The sequence below is a fragment of the Dama dama genome, chromosome 19 (assembly GCF_033118175.1).
Source record: "Dama dama isolate Ldn47 chromosome 19, ASM3311817v1, whole genome shotgun sequence".
NCBI classification, from domain to species: Eukaryota; Metazoa; Chordata; class Mammalia; order Artiodactyla; family Cervidae; genus Dama; species Dama dama.
The window spans coordinates 5,805,976-5,829,853 of NC_083699.1; the positions used below are offsets into that span (position 1 = coordinate 5,805,976).

General features: G+C 38.4%; 1 protein-coding gene across 1 annotated transcript in view; it reads left to right on the top strand.

Moving 5' to 3' along the window:
- Positions 1-18,249: 18,249 nt before the first annotated feature.
- Positions 18,250-23,878, top strand: part of LOC133073859 (arylacetamide deacetylase-like 2) — a 29,640-nt gene continuing 24,011 nt past the window's right edge. The window contains exon 1 of the mRNA XM_061167850.1: positions 18,250-18,387. Within this exon, the coding sequence (XP_061023833.1) occupies positions 18,250-18,387 (138 nt within the window). The remainder of the gene's footprint in view (positions 18,388-23,878) is intronic.

A 23,878-nucleotide genomic window follows, 5' to 3' on the forward strand; every position in this document is an offset into this window, starting at 1 on the left:
AAAGATATCTGGTGCTAATGCATTGTGAAAATCAATAATGTTAAAATGTCCCACCCAAGGCAATACAAAGATTCAATGCACTCTTATCAAAATTCCAATGGACTTTTTCTCTAAAATAGAACAAATAATTCTGAAATTCAAAGGAAACCACAGAAGATCCTGAATAGCAAAGCAATCTTGAAGAAAACAAAGTTGAAAGAATCACACTTCCTGATTTCAAACTGTATTAAAACCTACAATAAGCAAAACAGTATGATATTGGCATAAAAACAGACATATAGACCAATGGAACAGAATATAAAATCCAGAAATAATCCCAAGTATATATAGTATACTAATTTTTAACAAGGGTGCCAAGATTACACAATGGGAAAAGGATAATCTTCAATAAATGGTGTTGGGTGAACTGGATATCCATATACAAAAGAATGAAACAGTGCCCCTATCCTGTATCATACACAAGTCAAAATAGGTTAAAGATTAAAGTGTAAGCACTGAAAACCTTAAAACTCCTAGATAAAAACTGAAGGGAAAAGCTCTCTGACATTGACCCTGACAACAACTTTTTTGGATATGACACCGAGAGAAAAGGTTACAAAAGCAAAAATAAACATATGGGACTATATCAGACTAGAAAGCTACTGTTTCCTAGTAAAGGAAACCATCACCAAGATGAAAATGAAAAGGCAACCTACAGAATGGGAAACAATATTTGCAAAGCATCTGTCTGATAAGGGGTTAATATCCAAAATATATAAGAAACTCATGCAAGTTGATAGTAAGAAAACCCAAAAAAACAAACAGCCCAATTTAAAAATGATCAAGGGACCTAAATAGATGTTTTTTCCCAAGAAGATCTGTATGGCAAACAAGTATATGAAAAGTGCTACAGTATTTATAAAGTAAGGCATTTTGTTTGAATGATGGTTCTTTTTGGTAGTATTTAACCTCTTGACACTAATATCTCAGATAAAACATAACATCACTTTTGTACTGAAATGAGAATCTTTCATTATTCAGTAATGTACACAGAGGATCTCTGACTACCACTGAGCCGCTCCTCCAGATCTGACTGAAACACACGGAACTTTTTGTTTTGTTTTGCTTGGTAGTAAGTGAGTGAAGAGGAACCAAAAAGCCTCTTGATGAAAGTAAAAGAGGAGAGTGAAAACGTTGGCTTAAAGCTCAACATTCAGAAAACTAAGATCATGGCATCTGGTCCCATCACTTCATGGGAAATAGATGGAGAAACAGTGGAAACAGTGTCAGAATTTATTGATTTGGGGTCCAAAATCACTGCAGATGGTGATTGCAGCCATGAAATTAAAAGATGATTACTCCTTGGAAGGAAAGTTATGACCAACCTAGATAGCATATTAAAAAGCAGAGATATTACTTTGCCAACAAAGGTCCGTCTATTCAAGGTTATGGTTTTTCCAATGGTCATGTATGGATGTGAAAGTTGGACTGTGAAGAAAGCTGAGCGCCAAAGAATTGATGCTTTTGAACTGTGGTGTTGGAGAAGACTCTTGAGAGTCCCTTGGACTGCAAGGAGATCCAACCAGTCCATCCTAAAGGAGATCAGTCCTGGGTGTTCATCTGAAGGACTGATGCTGAAGGTGAAACTCCAGTACTTTGGCCACCTCATGCAAAGAGTTGACTTATTGGAAAAGATCCTGATGCTGGGAGGGATTGGGGGCAGGAGGAGAAGGGGACAACAGAGGATGAGATGGCTGGATGGCATCACTGACTCGATGGACATGAGTCTGAGTAAACTCCAGGAGTTGGTGATGGACAGGGAGGCCTGGCGTGCTGCGATTCATGGGGTCGCAAAGAGTTGGACACGACTGAGCGACTGAACTGAACTGAACTGAAGTGAGCAAAGAAAGTGATGTGACTCTGACTAATTTTTAAGAAGTCTAACAATGACAGTGATAATATGGCAAAATTGAGAAAATTTTATAGCATTTTGGAACATCATAGAATTGAAAGAAATTTGTAATCTAAGTTTCAGAGAAGTCAGCAGCATCAGAGAAGTCGTGTGTGCTCAGTTGCTCAACCGTGTCCAACTCTTTGTGACCCCAGGGACTTTAGCCCGCTAGGTTCCTCTGTCCATGCAATTTTCCAGGCAAGAATACTGGAGTGGGTTGCCATTTCCTACTGTAGGGGATCTTCCTGACCCAAGGATTGAACCCACATCTCCTGTGTCTTCTGCATTGACAGGTGAATTCTTTACTGCTGAGCCTCCCGCAAAGCCTTACCAGAGAAGTCAGTACCCAGGAATACAGCTCTGCAGAGCGCCATTGTGGTGACAAGTCATTGCTGACTCTGCTCATTCTTTTTGTCTGTTTATTAGTTAATACCTAGGGAGAGTGCACTAAGTTTACCTTAGGGTTACTTTCTCACCTCTTGACAGGTGAGTGATTTTCCCCTTGATCAACGTGCCCACCAAAGACTTCAAGGAACAGGGTATGGTAGTTCCCAAAAGTGAACTAGAATATTCAAAAGAAGTGATATTTAGGTTTTCTTAGCTTTTAAGCCAACAAGTATCTACAATAAGAAATTTATATTATCTCCCTGAACTAGCTGATTTCTAAGGCACAAAGATGAGTATATTTTAGGGACTGGATGTGGCAGTCTGCTTTACAAATGCTGCATATAAATGCATTATTTATATATATATATATGTATGTGTATATATATATCTATACATCTACACATGTGTGTGTATGTGTGTGTGTATATATATATATATATATACACTTCCCTGGTAACTCAGCTACTGGTAAAGAATCTGTGTGTAATGCAAGAGACCCCAGTTCAATTACTGGGTTGGGAAGATCCCCTGGAGGAGGGCATGGCAAGAATATTGGGTATTCTTGCCTGGAGAATCTGATGGACAGAGGAGCCTGGTGGGAGGCAGTCCACTGGGTCGCAACGAGTTGGATACAAATGAGACTAAGCACAGCATAGCACACATGTATATATGTTAGGTCAATGAATCAAGGTAAATTGGAAGTGGTCAAACAGGAGAAGGCAAGAGTGAGCATAGACATTTTAGGAATCAGTGAACTAAAATGGACCAGAATGGATGAATTTAATTCAGATGACCATTATTTTACTAATGTGGACAAGAATCCTTAGAAGAAATGGAGTAAGCCCTCATAGTCAATAAAACAGTCTGAAATGCAGTACTTGGGCACAATCTTAAAAATGATAGAATGATCTCTGTTCGTTTCCAAGGTAAACAATTCAATATCACAGTAACCCAAGTCTATGCCCCAACCATTAATGCTGTAGAAGTTGAAGTTGAATGGTTCTGTGAAAACCTAAAAGACCTAAAACTAACACCAAAAAAAGATGTCCATTTCCTCACAGGGGACTGGAATGCAAAAGTAGATAGTCAAGAGATACCTTGAGTAACAGGCAAATTTGGCCTTGGAGTACAAAATGAAACAGGGCAAAGGCTAACAGAGTTTTGCCAAGAACTCACTGGTCATAGCAAACACCCTCTTGCAACAAAACAAGAGATGACTCTACACATGGACATTACACATGGTCGATATTGAAATCAGATTGATTATATCTCAGACGGTGAAGAATCCGCCTGCAATGCAGGAGACCTGGGTTCAGTCCCTGGTTTGAGAGGATCCCTTAGAGAAGGGTTGGCAACCCACTCCAATATTCTCGCCTGAAGAATTCCACGGACAGAGGAGTCTGGTGGGCTATAGTCCATGGGATCGCAAAGAGTCGGACATGACTGAGTGTCTAACACTATATTCTTTGCAGCCAAAGATGGAGAAGCTCTATACAGTCAGCAAAAGCAATATCAGGAGGCGAGGGGTCCCAAGGTGCTAAAGGAATAGGACGGGGAGACCACTTTCTCCCACACAAATTCATCAAAAATCATTTGAATGTTGAGCAACTTCCATAAAACAACTTCTGAATGCTAACGGAGGACACCAGGCACCCAGAGAGAAGCCCAATCTCTTCAAAAGGAGTTAGGACAAATATAAAAGACAAAAGCAGAGACAAAGGATTTAGGGAAGGAGATCCACCCTGGGGAGGGAGTCATGAAAGAGAAGTTTCCATCCAAAAAGAAACCCTCTTACAGGCGCGTCAGTGGGGAGCGTTGGAATCTCAGAGGCCAACATAACTGAGGGAAACAAGCAAATAAACACGTGCAGAGAAGCGGCTCAGACACTCCTGTCTCCCAGCAGCGTTGGGCGTGGGCAGGGAGGCGTGGGCTGCTTCGTCAGTCCTTAGGGTAAGGACTGGGCTTGAATGCCCTGAGGCCAATCTGAGGGGGTTAATCTGAACTAGCAACCCAAAATGTGGGATCAGCAGAGAGACCAAAAATAAAAGGATCTTTCCCGTAAAAGGCCCTTACGCTGTATGGTGACCCCTGGCTCACTCACAGAACAAAGGATTGTGCCCTAGCAAATACCAAAGGAGAGCAAGACAGCTGCTGTTTAGGGTCCTCCCTCCCTAGAGGCAGGAAGACGGGTGTGGGGCAGCCAGAGGCAGAAGGCAAGGGGCTACTGCAATCTTAGCCCCTGAGACTGCATCTTCCACCAAACTGTGAGCAGGCTGCCAGTTGCTAATCAGTTGCTATCCCAGTCTTGCTAGGGTCCTGGACGGTTCACATGCACCAGAAGCATCACAACCTGAGGTCAGCTCCCCAGAGGAGACACACGGCACACCTGGCATTGTACCCTCATGGTGCGCTCGGGAAACCAAGCCGGCAGTACCAGGCAGGTGCATAAGAGGCTGGGCCCACCTGGGACACTGTGCTCGCCGAGCACTCGGCTGCTTGAGAGGCTTGGACCCAGGAAATAACAAAATGCAGGGCCCACTTGGAACAGCGCCCTTGCAGAGCAACCTGGAGCCCGAGTAGTGTGGATCCAGGAAGTACGTGTTGCCTTGGGCTGTGGCAAACCCAGGGGGGTCCATCCACTGCGAGCTCTCCCCACACATGCCAGCGGTATTTTGTTTGCAGTGTCCCTCCCTCTTTCCCCATAGCACAACTGAAAAGGTGAGCCTAAATAAGTGGCTGTTGTTCCTTTGTGTCGGGGCAGAAATTAGACACTTGCAAACAGAGGAAGCCAAAATAAGCAAAGAAAGGGGAACCACCCTGGAAATGACAGGTGCAATAGATTAAAACCCTACAGTTAATGCTGAGACCGTGAATTTGAGGGGCAACTATAGACCTTAAGAACAAGACAAGCTGGAACAAGGGACTATCTCACACTGAACTGACCCTACACTGCCCACAACAGCTCCAGAGAAATTCCTAGACATATTTTTACCATTATCACTTTTTAATTTTTTAAAAAATTTAGTTCTTTATTACTCCTTTAACTTTCATTTTTATAGCTTACCATTACCTTCCTTTAAAAAAAAACCCTATTTAAAAAAAATTCATATATATTTTTTCAATTTTTGTGATTGATTTTGTTTTGTATTTTTTTATATTGTATTTTTGAGAGTCTAACCTCTATTCTAGGTTTTTAATCTTTGCCTTTTGATATTTGTTATCAATTTTGTACTTTTAAGAATTTAATCTTCAGTATCCATTTTCACTTAGGGCTTGATTACTGGCTTGATTGCTCTCTCCCCTTTTGACTCTCTCTTTTCTCTTCCAGGTCACCTCTATCTCCTTCCTCCCACTTCTCTTCTCTATATAACTCTGTGAATCTCTCTGGGTGTTCCTGGCTGTGGAAAGTTGTTTCACCATTAACCAAGGGGCTTTATCTTCTGTGCTGTATGGATGGAGAAGTCTTGAGGCTACTGTAAGAGGAGGACCATAAACCCAGAGGCAGGAAGTTCAACTCCAGAGCTTTAGAACATCACAGAAATTCTGACTCCAGGGAATATTAATAGACATTAATGAGCATTAAGAGCCCAACCAAAAGTCTCTTTACCTACACTGAAACCAAGGTCCACCCAAGAGCCAACAAGTTCCAGTGCAAGACACACCAAGTTAATTCTCTAGCAAAACAGGGCCACAACCTTAAACATTAAAGACGACCTGCCCAAAGCCTTACCAAGCCTATAGGCAGCCCAAAATTCACCACTGGACACTTCACTGCACTCCAGAGAAGAGATCCAGCTCCACCCACCAGAACACAGATATAAGTTCCCCCAACCAGGAAACGTTGACAAGCCACTGCTCCAACCCCACCCACAGGGAGCAGACTCCACAATTAAGAGGAATCACAACCTTCCAGCCTGCAGAAAGGGTACCCCAAACAGCAATATAAAAAAAAAAAATGAAAAGGCTGAGAAATATTTAGCAGGTGAAGGAATATAATAAAAACCCACCAAACCAAACCAAAGAGGAGGAGATAGGGAGTCCACCAGAAAAAGAATTCAGAACTATGACAGTAAAGATGATCCAAAATCTTTAAAATAAAATGTATTACCAGATAAACAGACCTTTGACAAGGATTGAGAAACTGCTAGAAACATTTAACAAAGACCTATAAGAAATAAAGAAGAGTCAATCAATAATGAACAATGCAATAACTGAGATTAAAAACACTCTGGAAGGAACCAACAGAAGAATAACTGAGGCAGAGGAGAGGATAAGTGTAGTAGAAGATAGAATGATGGAAATAAATGAAGCAGAGATGAAAAAAGAAAAAAAGAATAAAAAGAAATGAGGACAAACTCAGAGACCTCTGGGACAATGTTAAATCAATTCATATCATAGGTGCCTCAGAAGAAGAAGACTGCAAGAAAGGGCATTAGAAAATAGTTGAGGAGAATACAGTTGAAAACGTCCCTAAAACAGGGAAGGAAATAGCCAACCAAGTCCAAGAAACCCAGAGAGTTCCAAGCAAGATAAACCCAAAGTGAAACACCCCAAGAAAAATATTAATCAAACTAACAAAAATTAAACACAAAGATCAAATATTAAAAGCAACAAAGGAAAAGCAACAAATAACACACAAAGGGATTCCCACAAGGATAACAGCTGATCTTTCAATAGAAACTTTTCAGGTCAGAAGGGAATGACAGGACATACTTAAAATGATGAAAGATAGAAACTACAACCAAGATTACTCTACCCAGCAAGGATCTCATTCAGCTATGAAGGAGAAATCAAAAGCTTTACAGACAAGCAAAAGCTGAGAGAATTCAGCACCACCAAACCAGTCTTCAACAAATGCTAAAGGATCTTCTCTAGACAGGAAACACAGAAAAGGTTTGTAAAAACAAACTCAAAACAACAAAGTAAATGGTAATGGGATCATACTTATCAATAAATACCTTAAATGTAAATGGATTAAATACTCCAACAAAAAGACAAAGAGTGGCTGAATGGATACAAAAACAAGACCCCTATATAGCTGTCTATAAGTGACCCACCTCAAACCTAGGGGCACATACAGACTGAAAGTGTGGGGCTGGAAAAGACATTTCATGCAAATGGAGACCAAAAGAAAACAAGAGTAGCAATACTCATATCAGATAAAGCAGATTTTGAAATAAAGACTGTGATAAGAGACAAAGAAGGACACTACACAATGATCAAGGGTCAAACCAATGGTAATGATAACCCTATATGCAAAACAGAAAAAGAGACACAGATGTACAGAACAGACTTTTGGACTCTGTGGGAGAAGGCGAGGGTGGGATGTTTCAAGAGAACAGCATTGAAACATGTATATTATCTAGAGTGAAACAGATCACCAGCCCAGGTTGGATGCATGAGACAAGTGCTCGGGCCTGGTGCACTGGGAAGACCCAGAGGGATCAGGTAGAGAGGGAGGTGGGAGGGGGGATGGGGATGGGGAATACATGTAAAGCCATGGCTGATTTATGTCAATGTATGACAAAACCCACTACAATATTGTAAAGTAATTAGCCTCCAACTAATAAAAATAAATGAAAAAAAAAATTATAAATACATATGCATACAACATAAGAGCAGTCCAATACATAAGGCAAATACTAGCAAGTATGAAAGGGGAAACTAACAGTAACACAATAATAGTGGGGGACTTTACTACTCTACTCACACCTATGGATAGATCAAACAAACAAAAAATAGCAAGGAAATACAAGCTTTAAATGATACAATGGGACCGGTTAGACCTAATTGATATCTACAGGGCATTTCACCCCAAAACAATGGATTTCACCTTTTTCTCAAGTGCACACAGAACATTCTCCAGGATAGATTACATCCCACGCCACAAGTATAAGTTTGGTAAATTTTTAAACATTGAAATAATTTCAAACCTTTTCTGATCACAATGTGGTAAGATTAGATATCAACTACAGGAAAAAATAATTATAAAAAACCCAAACATATGGAGGCTAAGCAACACACTTCTGAATAACCAACAGGTAATGGAAGAAATCAAAAAGGAAATAAAAATATTCATAGAAACAAATGAAAATGAAAACATGACAACCCAAAAGCTATGGGATTCAGTAAAAGCAGTGCTAACAGGGAGGTTCATGGCAATGCAAGCCTACCTAAAGAAACAGGAGAAACATCAAATAAACAACCTAACTTTACACCCAAAGCAACTAGAAAAAGAAGAAGAACCCCAAAGTTAGTAGAAGGAAAAAAATCATAAAAATCAGAGCAGAAATAAATGAAAAAAGAAACTAAGGAGACTATATCAAAGATCAGCAAAACTAAAAGCTGGTTCACTAAGATAAACAAAATAGACAAACCATTAGCCAGACTCATCAAGAAAAAAAGGGAGAATAATCAAATCAATAAAATTAGAAATGAAAATGGAGAAATCACAAGAGACAACACAGAAATACAAAAGATCATGAGACTACTATGAACAACTATATACCAATAAGCTGGACAACTTGGAAGAAATGGACAAATTATTAGAAAAGTATAACCTACCAAAAGCGAACCAGGAGGAAATAGAAAATCTTAACAGGTCCATCACAAGCACAGAAATTGAAACTATAATAAAAAATCCAACAATCTAAAGCCCAGGTCTGGATGGCTTCAGAGGTGAATTCTATCAAAGATTTAGAGAAGAGCTAACACCTATCCTACTCAAACTCTTCCAGAAAATTGCAGAGGAAGATAAACTCCCAAACTGACTCTATGAGGCCACCATCACCTTAATACCAAAACAAGACAAAGATCCCACAAAAAAAGAACACTATAGGCCAAGCATCTTCCTTGCTAACCTAACAACTAGAGGTCAGACATGGTTACCCTGAAAAACTTTTATAGATGGATGACCAAATAATGTACTTTACAAACTAGGATCACTGTGAATAAGAGGAGGAGTAATCTGTGACCGCCTCAGGCAAGAGGAGCATATGTTGCTCTGTGCAGCTTCCAGCATGTCCCCATATCCCTGAGTAAAACCTAGATTCCTATGTGAGGCTTACAGAGCCTGTGTTTGTCTCCAGGCTTATCTCTCTCTCTTTTTGGCTGCTGACTATCATTAGGCAACCAAATCCAAACTTTCACATACCTCTCAGCCTTTCTGCCAAGAGTGTGCTACCTCTTACCTCTGTCCACACCAACAGAAGACAATTGGGCTATTTGGCTCCCAATTCACTTCTTAAGAGAAATTGCATATAATTTTAATCTTTCTTCTCCTTAGCAAGGTGCTTTTCCCCTCTAGCTCTTTCAATATTTATTTTTTAAATAAATTTTTTTTCCTGCTTAATGTTCCCTGAGTTTTCTGGATGTGTGTTTTTGGCTATTAATTTTGGAAAATTATCAGGTATTCAAATATTTCTTTAGGGTGTTTTTCTATTTTATTGTTTTTGTATTCCCATTAGGCATATGTTCTAACTATGGGAATTGTTCCACAAATCTTAGATATTCTTATTTATTTATTTATTTATTTTTGTCTTTAAATTTTTGTTTGAGAACTTTCTATCACAGTATTTCCAAACTCACTGACTCTTTTCTCGGCCACATTCACTCTGCTAATGAGTCAATCATGCAGTCTTCATTTCTCTTACACTGTTGTTGATTTCTTGAATTTCCTTTGGATTCTCTCTTGGTGTTTCCATTTCTCTGCTTATATCACCCATCTGTTATTACATATTGCCTACACTTCCACTTGAGGCTAATATATTGCTCATCAGCTCCATTCAGTCCCTCAGTCATGTCCGTCTCTTTGCGACCCCTTGGACTGCAGCACGCCAGGACTCCCCGTCCATCACCAACTCCTGGAGCTTGCTCAAACTCATGTCCATAGAGTCCGTGATGCCGTCCAACCGTGTTATCCTCCGTCATCTCCTTCTACTCTTGCTCATGGTTGTTTCAAATTCCCTAATTGATATTTTCAAAATCAGTATCATATCTGAATCATGTTCTGATGCTTGTTTTATCTCTTCAGACTGAAGTTTTTCTTTTAGTGGATTTGAGTCTCTGAGCTGTGCCTTTTAAAGAAATTTCTTAGCCTTTTCTGCTTTCTCCCTTTGTACTTCACATGAGACAGGAAGATCAGAAGGGGCTGGAGTTGGCTATTTTTTCTTTCTCCAGGTGAGAGAAGGCTTTTTCGGTGAAAAGGAAACCTTCATTATGAAGATTACTGGGAACAACTTAAAAAAATTTTTTTTCTCTCCCTACTAAAGACAGGAAAGAATTTTCTCCACTGTTCACTATGACAACTCCCTAGTGGAGTTTCTGGATGTAACACCCAAAAAAGTGTTGGGAACCTCTTATCTCTGAGTCCTCAAGGGATTTTGACTCAAACTTATCCACATCAGGCATCCAGCCATCTACTGAAATTATAATTGAAGTCATTCTATCAATTTCTAATTTCAGTGTCTTCTGCTTCAGGTAATCTGACCTTGGCTGTGATTCTTTGTCTTTGCCTATCTCTCCAGATTGGGGCTGATTCTTTGCCTTGTGATCTCAGTTCTCTAATGAAGCAAAGAAAAAAGTTCTTAATTTTGTATCTGTTTGGAATTTATCTTTTTATGAAGATAATGTGATGACTTACAAGGTCTTTGCATGCTGAAGCTTGCAAAGTAAGCTTCAAGCATGCTGAAGCTTACTCTAAGAGATTTATGTTAAATTTCCATCTTGATAAATTGATGGTTTTGAGTGTATCTTCCAGGTTGCTGTGGAAGCCTTTGAATATGTGGTTCTTGATCAGCTCTTGCACTGGAATTGGGGAAAATGTAGACCATTAATTGAATGAGTTTCCTCTTGGAGGGTGAACTGGTACCTCTAGGCTCTAGGACCTAGACGGAAGACCCACTTCATACATGAGAAATCCATGCTTTTCCCAGAACACAGCCTGGGACCCTGAGGACCAACCCAGGAACCTCAATTTCCCCTAAGATTGTAATAGCAAATTTTTGAAAGTTTTTCTGAGTCATAAAAATATTTCTTACCAAAAAAAAAGAGAGAGAGAGAGAGAAAAGAAAAAGATGATCACATCAATGTGGTTCATGTTTGTATCTTCATGTTTCTATGTTGAATAGAGCATTTTGGGCATCCTTGGTGGCTCAGCAATAAAGAATCTGCCTGTCAATGAAAAAGATGCAGATTCTATCCCTGGGTTGGGAAGATCCCCTGGAGGAGGAAATGGCAACCCACTCCTGTATTCTTGCCTTGGAAATTCCAAGGACAGAGGCGCCTGGAAGGCTACAGTCCATGGAGTCAAAAAGAGTCACAGACGGGACTTAGCCACTAAACAACAAAACAACATAGAACATTTTGGTATACAGTTATGCATACTCTTATAATGTCTTTTTCTGCTATTACTGACATTTGTGCTAGGTTGTTCAGTTTTGATTCATTGATTTATTTATTCATTATGGGGTTTCTATTGTCCAAATATTTACACACTGGGTTATTTTGTATTGGATATCCAAAACTGTAAATCTTACCTTTCTGTATGCTGAGTATTTTTGTTTTAAAAAGTCTGATTCTTCAGATCTTACTTTTAAGATTTGTTAGACAGAACCAGAGTAGTCTTCAGTCCAGAGCTAATTACTCCCCAGTCCTAGGGGAAGACCCTCTGTGTCCTCTATTTAATAGTCCATGAATCTCAAAATTTTCCAGTGTAGTTTTTAGAACAGGCAAGATTCTTAACCCTCTGTGAGCACTGGGTCACTCTTTAATCATTTCTGGTGGTCTTTTTCTGTGCCCCATGTATGACCCCACATGCAATGTGCCAGTCAGTATTCAAGGAAGCCAGCTACAGATCCATGAAGTTCTTTTTCTGAGCAATGTTCCCAACTATGATTTTCTGTCCTGTGAATTGTAGGCACCTTGGTGTCTAAAGACTCCTTCCTCCGTGTGTTCATACCAGACTTCTTTCCCTCCTCTATGTCACAGAAAACTCTCCCAAGACAGAAAGCTAGAGCAATCATATTTCTCGTCTGTTAGGAATTACTCTCTTTTTCCTGATCTCCAGTGTCTTGCAAACTATTGTTTCATATATTTCCAAATCGGGTGGGAGTGGGGAAGGTTGTGTGAATTCGGAGGGAGAGTAGATTTGTCATATTCATCTATTTTGGCCAGAAAATGAATAGAATTTTAAATGTTTTTAAAATACATTTCCAATTTTTTTTGTGAACATTGATTTGTAATATTTATAATTTTACATTTTATTCCCCACAATCTTGCTAAATTTTCATTTCTAGAAGATGTATTCTTTTGGATTCTCTGTGAGTATTAATGAATCACTTAAAAATAACAAATTTTATTTTTTGTTTTCAATCTTGATGCCTGTCAACAATGTTCAACGAACAGTCAATAAGGAAAAGGAAATTTTATTTGGGCTAAAGTGAAGAATATAACCCAGGAGAGAGACTCTCAGAAACCTCTGAGCACTGTTCTGCCAGTTAGAAGCTGAAGGCATAGTCATACACGTTTTTGAGACAAAGGATTGTGCATCAACATGACATACTGATATTTTACATAAAGTTCTCTGAGGATACATAATACAGGTTAGCTGGTACAAAGTGAGCAGCAAGTCACCATGACCTCCTGCAGAGTTGGGAAAGAATGCTGGTCTTTTATGGAGTTACATATTTAGGGTCTGCGGAAAGGGAAAAAAATGATCTCATGGTAAGCAGGTACTTCCATCTTTGAGAGGTTTGGTTAATGTGGAAAGCAGATGCACACTGCACATGAGGATGAGAAAGAGGAGGCCAGGATGGACACAGGAAATGTTTAATTCTTTTCTTGTCCTGCCTTCAAATACAGATTTTATTTCATCATGCCTCAAATTGTTGGACTAATTTCACTGGATAAGTCCTTCAGTAAAAAAAAAAAAGTGGTGGGAATGGATATCCTTGTCTCACATCCTCTCTGGTTTCTTCTGGCCTGCTGGTATTTCTCTCTGGGATTATTTTGGCTTTTCTGAAGAAGGCTTCTTAGTATTTCTTGTAATGTGAATCTGCTGGTGACAAACTGTGTTATCTTTGCCTTTATTTACCCTCTTTAAGGATAAATATATTTTTTCATGTGTAGAATTTTATATTGGCAACTCCTTTTTTATCTTCAATACTTCTCAAATATTGTCTTATTTTCTTCAGTGTCTTTTGCTTGGTAAGTAATACCGCCCATATTTCTTCCTGCTGTTTCCTTCAACAGTATGATGTGTCCCTGCCCCCTTCACTGGGTTTCTTTAATGTTTGTGTAAGTTTCCATTCCTGTGTAATCAGTTACCACAAATTTAATTTAATGGGTTAAGTCAATTCAAATACTTCAAAACTTTGTGGATCTTGTATGGTAAGGGTGGGTTCACCCATTTGAGTTTTATATTGCTTAAATCAAGGTCTTGGTTAGAACTGAGCTTTTCTGAGCTTAGAGTCTTCCTTCAACTTCTTTTAGGTTGTTGCCTGAGTAGAGTTATTTTATTTTATTTTTTTCATTTATATTAGTTGGAGGCTAATTACTTTACAATATTGTAGTGGTTTTTGTCATACATTGACATGAATCAGCCATGGATTTACATGTATTCCCCATCCCCATCCACCCTCCCACCTCCCTCTCTACCCGATTCCTCTGGGTCTTCCCAGTGCACCAGCCCCAAGCACTTGTCTCATGCATCCAACCTGGGCTGGTGGTCTGTTTCACCATAGATAATATACATGTTTCGATGCTGTTCTCTCGAAACATCCCACCCTCGCCTTCTCCCACAGAGTTCAAAAGTCTGTTCTGTACATCTCTTTTTCTGTTTTGCATATAGGGTTATCGTTACCATCTTTCTAAATTCCATATATATGCGTTAGTATACTGTATTGGTGTTTGTCTTTCTGGCTTACTTCACTCTGTATAATGGGCTCCAGTTTCATCCATCTCATTAGAACTGATTCAAATGAATTCTTTTTAATGGCTGAGTAATATTCCATGGTGTATATGTGCCACAGCTTCCTTATCCATTCATCTGCTGATGGGCATCTAGGTTGCTTCCATGTCCTGGCTATTATAAACAGTGCTGCGATGAACATTGGGGTGCACGTGTCTCTTTCAGATCTGGTTTCCTCAGTGTGTATGCCCAGAAGTGGGATTGCTGGGTCATATGGCAGTTCTATTTCCAGTTTTTTAAGGAATATCCACACTGTTTTCCATACTGAACTGTACTGGTTTGCATTCCCACCAACAGTGTAAGAGGGTTCCCTTTTCTCCACACCCTCTCCAGCATTTATTGCTTGTAGACTTTTGGATAGCAGCCATCCTGACTGGTGTGTAATGGTACCTCACTGTGGTTTTGATTTGCATTTCTCTGATAATGAGTGATGTTGAGCATCTTTTCATGTGTTTGTTAGCCATCTGTATGTCTTCTTTGGAGAAATGTCTGTTTAGTTCTTTGGCCCATTTTTTGATTGGGTCATTTATTTTTCTGGAATTGAGCTGCAGGAGTTGCTTGTATATTTTTGAGATTAATCCTTTGTCTGTTTCTTCATTTGCTATTATTTTCTCCCAATCTGAGGGCTGTCTTTTCACCTTGCTTATAGTTTCCTGAGTAGAGTTATTTATGGTTGTAGGACTTACCCATTTTCTTGCAAGCTATTGACTGGGAGCCAGTGAACATTTAGAATCTGCCCCCATTGATTGACATTGGACCTCTGCGTATTCATGTCAGTAACTGAAAATTTGAGGTCAACTGATTTGGAGCCTTAATAACATCAGCCAAATTCTTTCTTATTAATATTTGCATTGGTGCTTGATTGAATAACTAGGATAAGTTGTTTTTATACCAGTAACCAAAAACTCCGGACAGTCACCTTAGAATTCTAATTTCAAGATTTTTGTCTTCATCTTTGATTTTCAACAGTTACAACTATGATGTGACTTCTATGTGTTTTTGTTTGTATTTATACTGTCATCAGTTCACTGAGCTGTTTGACTTGTGGGCTCATGTCTTTCATGAATTTTAGAAATTTCTCATCCAACATCTATTCCAGTATGTTTCTTCCCCATTTATTATTTCCTGTCCTCTTGGGAATCTTCAAACATATTTTAGACCATTTGATGTTGCACACATGCCTAATTTATACTGCCATATCTTTATGTTCATGTTTTTTTCTTAGTTCACTCAATTCATCCTTTATATCAGACATTTTATTTTTAATTCTAGAATAACTATCTATAACCTTTTTATTTACCTATGATGAATTCAACACTTTTCTACATTTCTCCATTTTAACTAATTTCTTTAACATATTTAAAATAGTTATTATAACATCTTTCTCTGTTGTTGTGAATTCCAATATCAGGGCTGTCTGTGAGCCTGATTTATTCATTGAATTTTTGTGTATGTGTGTGTATTAGACATTGTGTTTAAAAGAATCTTTGAAAATGAAGTAATTTTTATTTATTTATTTTTAATTGAAGGTTAATTGCTTTACAGAATTTTGTATTTTATTTTTATTACAAAGAATGAACATACCTGCTATATTTTGTAGCAAGTGTGAGGGTTAATTACTTCAAACTAAGCAGGAATTGACCTGAGTTGTGACTACATAGTATCATTAATCAGTTTCAATTCACATCTGTTTTCTACAGTTTTGATATTTAACTCTGTCTCATGTGCTTGGCAGGAGAAGGCAATGGCACCCCACTCCATTACTCTTGCCTGGAAAATCCTATGGACGGAGGCGCCTGGTAGGCTGCAGTCCATGGGGTTGCTAAGAGTTGGACACAACTGAGTGACTTCCCTTTCACTTTTCACTTTCATGCATTGGAGAAGGAAATGGCAACCCACTCCAGTGTTCCTGCCTGGAGAATCCCAGGGACGGCAGAGCCTGGTGGGCTGCTGTCTATGGGGTCGCACAGAGCCAGACACGACTGAAGTGACTTAGCAGCAGTAGCGGCGGCGGCGGCGGCATGCGCTTGGCAGATACTTCTTTTCAGCAGGAATGTGGCATACATCAAAAACATTGGGAAATATTTCTCTGCTTTCAACATCAGAAACATTGGGAAATATGTTTCCCAGCAGAAACATTGGGAAATATTTCTCTGCTTTCAACCTACTTATCAGCCTCCCTCACCACCACATCCATGAGGGAAAAATCACCAACCAAGGAAAGCTATTTCTGCATCTGAAGCTATTCCATGTTGCAATAAAGCATATGGATTTATGTCTTTATCAAGAATTCTTTTTATTAATATAAGAGATTAGGTTTCAGAATGTAGGAAGAATTTATAATTTTTTCTATTTTCTGATAGCATATTCTGTCATTTAGAAATCAAGAGAAAAAGAGCTAGCCACTGGGGAGAAGGGCAGGGCCAGTGAGGTTCCAAAGAAGATGAGAAAGGATGAGTGCGCAAAATTAGACTGATATTTCAAAATGGTGACTTTTCCATTAGGCTTTTTGCAGCCTTCTTATCCTCTTCCACCCATGTGGTTCTTATTCTTCAATTGTTTTAGAATAATCATCTTTACCCCTTTCAGTCTGATGCTTAGATAGATAATCAAGCAGGGTTGTAGCAAGAAATGATGGCATGGGGATAAAACAGCAATTACAGTAAGAATAATAACTTCTGTTGCAAAATGAATGGAGAAATGGGAGAGGCTCCAAATTTACTGTTTTATGAAAAACTCCCCAAAAATGGTCTTAAGGAAAATGGAAGTCAAAAAAGTGAAAGTGAAAGTGAAGTCGCTCAGTCGTGTCCGACTCTTTGCGACCCCATGGACCGTAGCCTATCATGCTCCTCCGTCCATGGGATTTTCCAGGCAAGAGTACTGGAGTGGGTTGCCATTTCCTTCTCCAGGGCATCTTCCCAATCTAGGGATTGAACCCGGGTATCCCGCATTGTAGGCAGACGCTTTACCAGCTGTGCCACTAGGGGTTTACTAGAAAGTCAGAAAGGTAGTTCAAAAAAAGATCCACAAAGGAATGGATAAATGCCAGATTTTTGCTCAGTTTTCTCACCATTTTGTCCGGTACTTAGCATATATAAGATATGCAATAAATATTTGTTTAATGAATACATACTTTTTGCATGATCATCCAACTAAATAGATTAAAAAGATTCCCTTTCAATGTAAGGAAACACTTTATAAGTGTTTCTGGACTGGATGAATTAATTCTGCCAAGAACACTAGGTTCCACTCTTCTTGTCTAAAGCTCAGTTGACCAAAGTGGATTTTAATTTTGTAATAATGTATGACAAAGGTATTAGCCTTCAGCATGACTAAATATTACCTGACAGGCTTTGGGGTTTTTTTTTTGTGTGTGTATGTGTGTGTGTTTGTTTTTAATCTTTTTTTCTTTTTTCTTTACACTATTCAGTAGTTTTTTTTTTTAGTTATCTTTTTTATACATAGTATAAAGTATACATGTCAATCCACTTCTTCCTCCCCCTCTTGGAGTGTAAATGTTTGTTCCCTATGTCTGTGTCTCTATTTCTGTTTTGCAAACAGATTCAAGCTCTTCACATTAATCTTTGCAAAATAAAAATAGGAGAAACAGACTTTATGGTTTATCTTGTGCTCTGTTTAGACTCATAGTAAAATTTATTGTGCTGAGTCAATGATAGTGTCACAGGATGAAAGAGCTTCTGCCAATGTTCTAAATTCTTCGCTACTCTGTCTGCATGTTTCATGAGACATATTGAGAACTGTGTTTCAGATATAGTGTGTGTGTAGCTGTTGAACCAGCTACAACTGGTCATTCTTAATTTTGGAACTGAATGTTAGGTCAGCATGGTTAACATAGTCAGATTACTTGAGAGACTTTCATGTCCCTTTGTCCTACTACTTAGCATTTTAGTATATATACGGTGGCATTGTATCATTGCTACCCAGAGGTTGTGAAAAGAATATCATGGGGTACAAAATTTTATGCTCTGGACTGATTTGTATTCTTTTTGCTTTTTATATTTATACACCAATGCCAGAAAACATTCAAGAACCCTGGAAAGTAAGGATCATGGATGCTGCTACAAAAGCTACTTCACTTATGGTAATTGTTTTTTCCAAGGGATTGGGATTCATTGTTACAAGGCACATATAAAACTTCTTGTAATTAGTATTTTGAAAATGACTTTTTTTTTTAGGATAAATCACTCAAATATTATTAATCTGTTTGATTTAATAAATCATTATAAACTACTGAATCTGTATAAAACATGGGAGATAAAATTTTGCTCTTAAATTTTGGCACAAAATATACTGTGCCAAGAATAAAAGAAATAATATTATTTAAGTGGAAAATTTAAGGGATTTTAAAGCAATTAATATTTTATATTTCTGAGAAAAACTAATCATGTATTTTCTTAAACTTACTCCTGTATACTGATTATATTTTTATATTTTGATGTACATTTAGTATCTGTATTGTTTTAGTGTCTCTCTCAGTCATTTTTGAAGTTTTTAGCTTCTATACCTATACATTTTAAATATTGAGACTCAATTAACTTTTGTAATGTGGGTTATAGTTATTAGTATTTGCATTAGAAACTGACCTCATTAGAATACAATTCAGGGATTTCCCTGGTAGTCCAGTGGTTAAGGCTCCACACTTCCATTGCAGGGGGCCTGTGTACAATTCCTGGTAGCAGAACTTAGATCCTGCATGCCCCACAGTGTGGCAAAAAAAAGAAAGAGAAAGAAATCAATGCACTTAATAATGATAATGATGTTAATATAACAAACCTATTAGAAGTTAAAATAAATAACAGTGATACTGTTTTCCATTCTTGCAAATCCCATTTATGTCTCACTTCATGGAAGAGAGCTGGAGTCACCATCTGCTTTTGCATTTAACCTGTTGCAATATTACATGTCGTGTAGCTTCTAGAAAATTCCATTACATGCTCATGAGGAAATTGGACTTTTAAAAAAGGCAGGAAGTATCAAAGTATTATGTGAATTTCCTGAATATCTCTCAGAGACCCACAAGAACTTGAAGCCCATACTTTGAAAACCACTGCTTTTGTCTATCTTCAATACTAAATTGCTCCATTTTAGATTTTTTTGTGACAATACTAGAATTTGAACTAAGATCTACCTCACTGAAAGTATCAGGCTCCCCTATCAAAGCATACTGCTAACTGGAGGCCTTATAAATGATGTGAACAATAGGAAGTTTGAGGGACAGTGCATCAACAGGCAGTAAGTGATCAGGGAAGACAGAGCAGTGTGTGGTACCAGGAAGTGGCTATCTGGTGTGCTACCCAGAGAAGATGACAGATCTGTCAAACTAGATTCCAAGATATCTCCTGCCTGAAGTTAAAAGTGTGCCACATGACCTGTTGCCTTCAGTATTCCCTCTTATTGTGAATGCTTCACCTTTTCATTCACTGGATTAGAGAGAAAAATGAGCAAGTGCCAGCCCTACAGAGAAACTGCCATGTTATTGTCTGAAGAGCTTCTATAGCTTTAAACTTCAGAGTAACTAATGCTTATTTACTGCCCTGCTTCATCAATGTTAGTACATTCTGAAACCTTGCAATTGTAGAATTCAACTTCTAGTTTATCAAATGCAAAAGAGAATTAAAATATTGCACATATAAAATAGAAATGCCTTTTGCATTTGCTTGACTATACATGCAAATTATTTTAGCAATCAATCAGCTTATAATTGCTCAAGTGATAATCACTTTGTTATTGTCATAAGTAAATTTTATAATGTGCAACAATTCTTGATCAAATGATGTGGAAAAACAAGACTACAGAGTTAGACATTCATATTTTTGGCTGCATAAAGTAGAAGAAAGAATATGAATTTAAAATCCAGATCTTAAAAGAGTCTACTTCATTTTTCTGTGGCTCAATTTCTTCAACTGCAAAGTGAGAAATCTATAAATTAATTGCACCATTACTATTAGAACAGGAGGGCACGTTTTCCAAGACAGCATGTAGTGATGTCTAAAATGGTAGCTGGTGTTTGTTCAGTAGAAATCCAGTAAGTATCTACTCCCATCATCAGAGTTATCAGAAATGAGGGGCAAAAACCCTAAAAAAGTTAATTTCTTAAATTATTTTTATTAGAGTATAGTTGCTTTACAGGATTGTGCTAGTTTCTACTGTACAGAAAGATGAATCACCCATTTACACGCATACATCCCCTCCTTTTTGGACTTCCTCCTCATTTATGTCACCACAGTGCATTAAGTAGAGTTCACTTTAAAGTGATATATCTGCTAAATTGAAATTATCTTCACTATGATTATCTTCAACCAGCAATGAAAATATTTAAGAGTATTTTTCACATATATTGACAATGAAAAAATCTAAAATTTACTGGGCTCTTATGATGTACCCTGTCCTGCTTCAATTTCCTTAAAACTATGATTTAACACTTACAGTTGCACTTTGAAGAAGTCACTATAGTTATCCTCATTTTATAATGAGGAAAATGAGGCACAGGGAATAAGAAAACCAAAGACACACAGGTAATAATTTTGAGAATTGAGAATCAAACCATACAGTCTATATTCAGACTACTTTTCTTCAACACTATGCCAAATTTTAAATTTTATTTTAGCTTTGCATAAAAGTCAGTCTATTGATTATAGAGTCCTATGTAGTCTAATATAGGTATAGGTTCCTATAACCAGCACCATCAAAATATGAAAACATAACCCCCCAAATCACCTCATGCTTCCCTTTTTAGTAAACACTTCCACACCCTAAACATCTGGTAACTGCTGATCATTGTATGCCTGCACACTTTGTGTTTCTGAAATATCATAAATGGGTTCGTGTGTGTGTGTGTGTGTTCAATCACTTCAGTCATTTCTGACTCTTTGAGACCCCATAGACTGTAGCCTGCTAGTCGCTTCTGTCCATGGGATTCTTTAGGCAAGAACACTGGAGTGGTTGCTATTCCCCTCTCCATGGGATCTTCTCCTCCCAGGGATCCTGCCCGTGTCTCCTGTGTCTCCCACATTGCAGGTGAGTTCTTTACCATGAACCACCTGGGAAGCCCAGATGGGTTCATCTGCATGTGAATCATGCATCCAGCTTAATGGATTTCACTAAACATAATACATTTGAGAGACTTCCCTGTGGTTCAGTGGTTAAAAATTCACCTGCCAATGCAGGAGACCTGGATTTGATCCCTGGTCCGAGAAGATTCCACAGGCACCGCATAGGCCATTCTCTTCTACAAGACAAGCCGCCACAATGAAAAGCCCCTACAATGCAATTATAGTTGCCCACACTTGCTGCAACTAAAGAAAGCATACACAGCAACAAAGACCCAGCACAGCCAAAAATAAAATAAATAAAAAAGAAAGATATATTCTAGAGTAATCCATGCATTGAGAGTATCACAAGTTCAACCCTTTCTAAAGCTGTGTAGTATTCCATTATGTGGTTGTATCATGAAAGTGAAAGTGAAAGGCACTCAGTCGTGTCCGACTCTTTGCCACCCCATGGACTATACAATCCACAGGATTCTCCAGGCCAGAATACTGGAGTGGGTAGCCTTTCCCTTCTCCAGGGTCTTCCCAACCCAGGGATTGAACCCAGGTCTCCTGCACTGCAGGCAGATTCTTTACCAGTTGAGCCACAAGGGAAGCTGGATGTATCATGGCTTATTCTAAATAAACAGTTGAAAGATATTTGGGTTGTTCCCACTTTGGAGTGGATATGAATAAAGCTGAAAAAGCACTCATATAGAGGATCATGAATAAGCAAACATTTTAATTTCTACCAGGTAAATACCTAGAATTAGATGTTCTGAGTCATATTATAAATGTATATTTAACATATAGCAAACTGCCTAATTGCTTTTTATTTTATTTTATTTTTTTTAATTGTTTCCTTATTATCTTTATTTTTTTTTTTATTTTTTTTTTCATTTTTTTTTTTTTTTTATTAGTTGGAGGCTAATTACTTCACAAAATTTCAGTGGGTTTTGTCATACATTGAAATGAATCAGCCATAGATTTACACGTATTCCCCATCCCGATCCCCCCTCCCACCTCCCTCTCCACCCGATTCCTCTGGGTCTTCCCAGTGCACCAGGCCCGAGCACTTGTCTCATGCATCCCACCTGGGCTGGTGATCTGTTTCACCATAGATAGTATACATGCTGTTCTTTTGAAATATCCCACCCTCACATTCTCCCACAGAGTTCAAAAGTCTGTTCTGTATTTCTGTGTCTCTTTTACTGTTTTGCATATAGGGTTATCGTTACCATCTTTCTAAATTCCATATATATGTGTTAGTATGCTGTAATGTTCTTTATCTTTCTGGCTTACTTCATTCTGTATAAGGGGCTCCAGCTTCATCCATCTCATTAGGACTGGTTCAAATGAATTCTTTTTAATGGCTGAGTAATATTCCATGGTGTATATGTACCACAGCTTCCTTATCCATTCATCTGCTGATGGGCATCTAGGTTGCTTCCATGGCCTGGCTATTATAAACAGTGTGCGATGAACATTGGGGTGCACGTGTCTCTTTCAGATCTGGTTTCCTCAGTATGTATGCCCAGAAGTGGGATTGCTGGGTCATATGGCAGTTCTATTTCCAGTTTTTTAAGAAATCTCCACACTGTTTTCCATAGTGGCTGTACTAGTTTGCATTCCCACCAACAGTGTAAGAGGGTTCCCTTTTCTCCACACCCTCTCCAGCATTTATTGCTTGTAGACTTTTGGATAGCAGCCATCCTGACTGGTGTGTAATGGTACCTCACTGTGGTTTTGATTTGCATTTCTCTGATAATGAGTGATGTTGAGCATCTTTTCATGTGTTTGTTAGCCATCTGTATGTCTTCTTTGGAGAAATGTCTGTTTAGTTCTTTGGCCCATTTTTTGATTGGGTCATTTATTTTTCTGGAATTGAGCTGCAGGAGTTGCTTGTATATTTTTGAGATTAATCCTTTGTCTGTTTCTTCATTTGCTATTATTTTCTCCCAATCTGAGGGCTGTCTTTTCACCTTACTTATAGTTTCCTTTGTAGTGCAAAAGCTTTTAAGTTTCATTAGGTCCCATTTGTTTAGTTTTGCTTTTATTTCCAATATTCTGGGAGGTGGGTCATAGAGGATCTTGCTGTGATTTATGTCGGAGAGTGTTTTGCCTATGTTCTCCTCTAGGAGTTTTATAGTTTCTGGTCTTACATTTAGATCTTTAATCCATTTTGAGTTTATTTTTGTGTATGGTGTTAGAAAGTGTTCTAGTTTCATTCTTTTACAAGTTGGTTGGCCAGTTTTCCCAGCACCACTTGTTAAAGAGGTTGTCTTTTGTCCATTGTATATCCTTGCCTCCTTTGTCAAAGATAAGGTGTCCATAGGTTCGTGGATTTATCTCTGGGCTTTCTATTCTGTTCCATTGATCTATATTTCTGTCTTTGTGCCAGTACCATACTGTCTTGATGACTGTGGCTTTGTAGTAGAGTCTGAAGTCAGGCAGGTTGATTCCTCCAGTTCCATTCTTCTTTCTCAAGATTGCTTTGGCTATTCGAGGTTTTTTGTATGTCCATACAAATTGTGAAATTCTTTG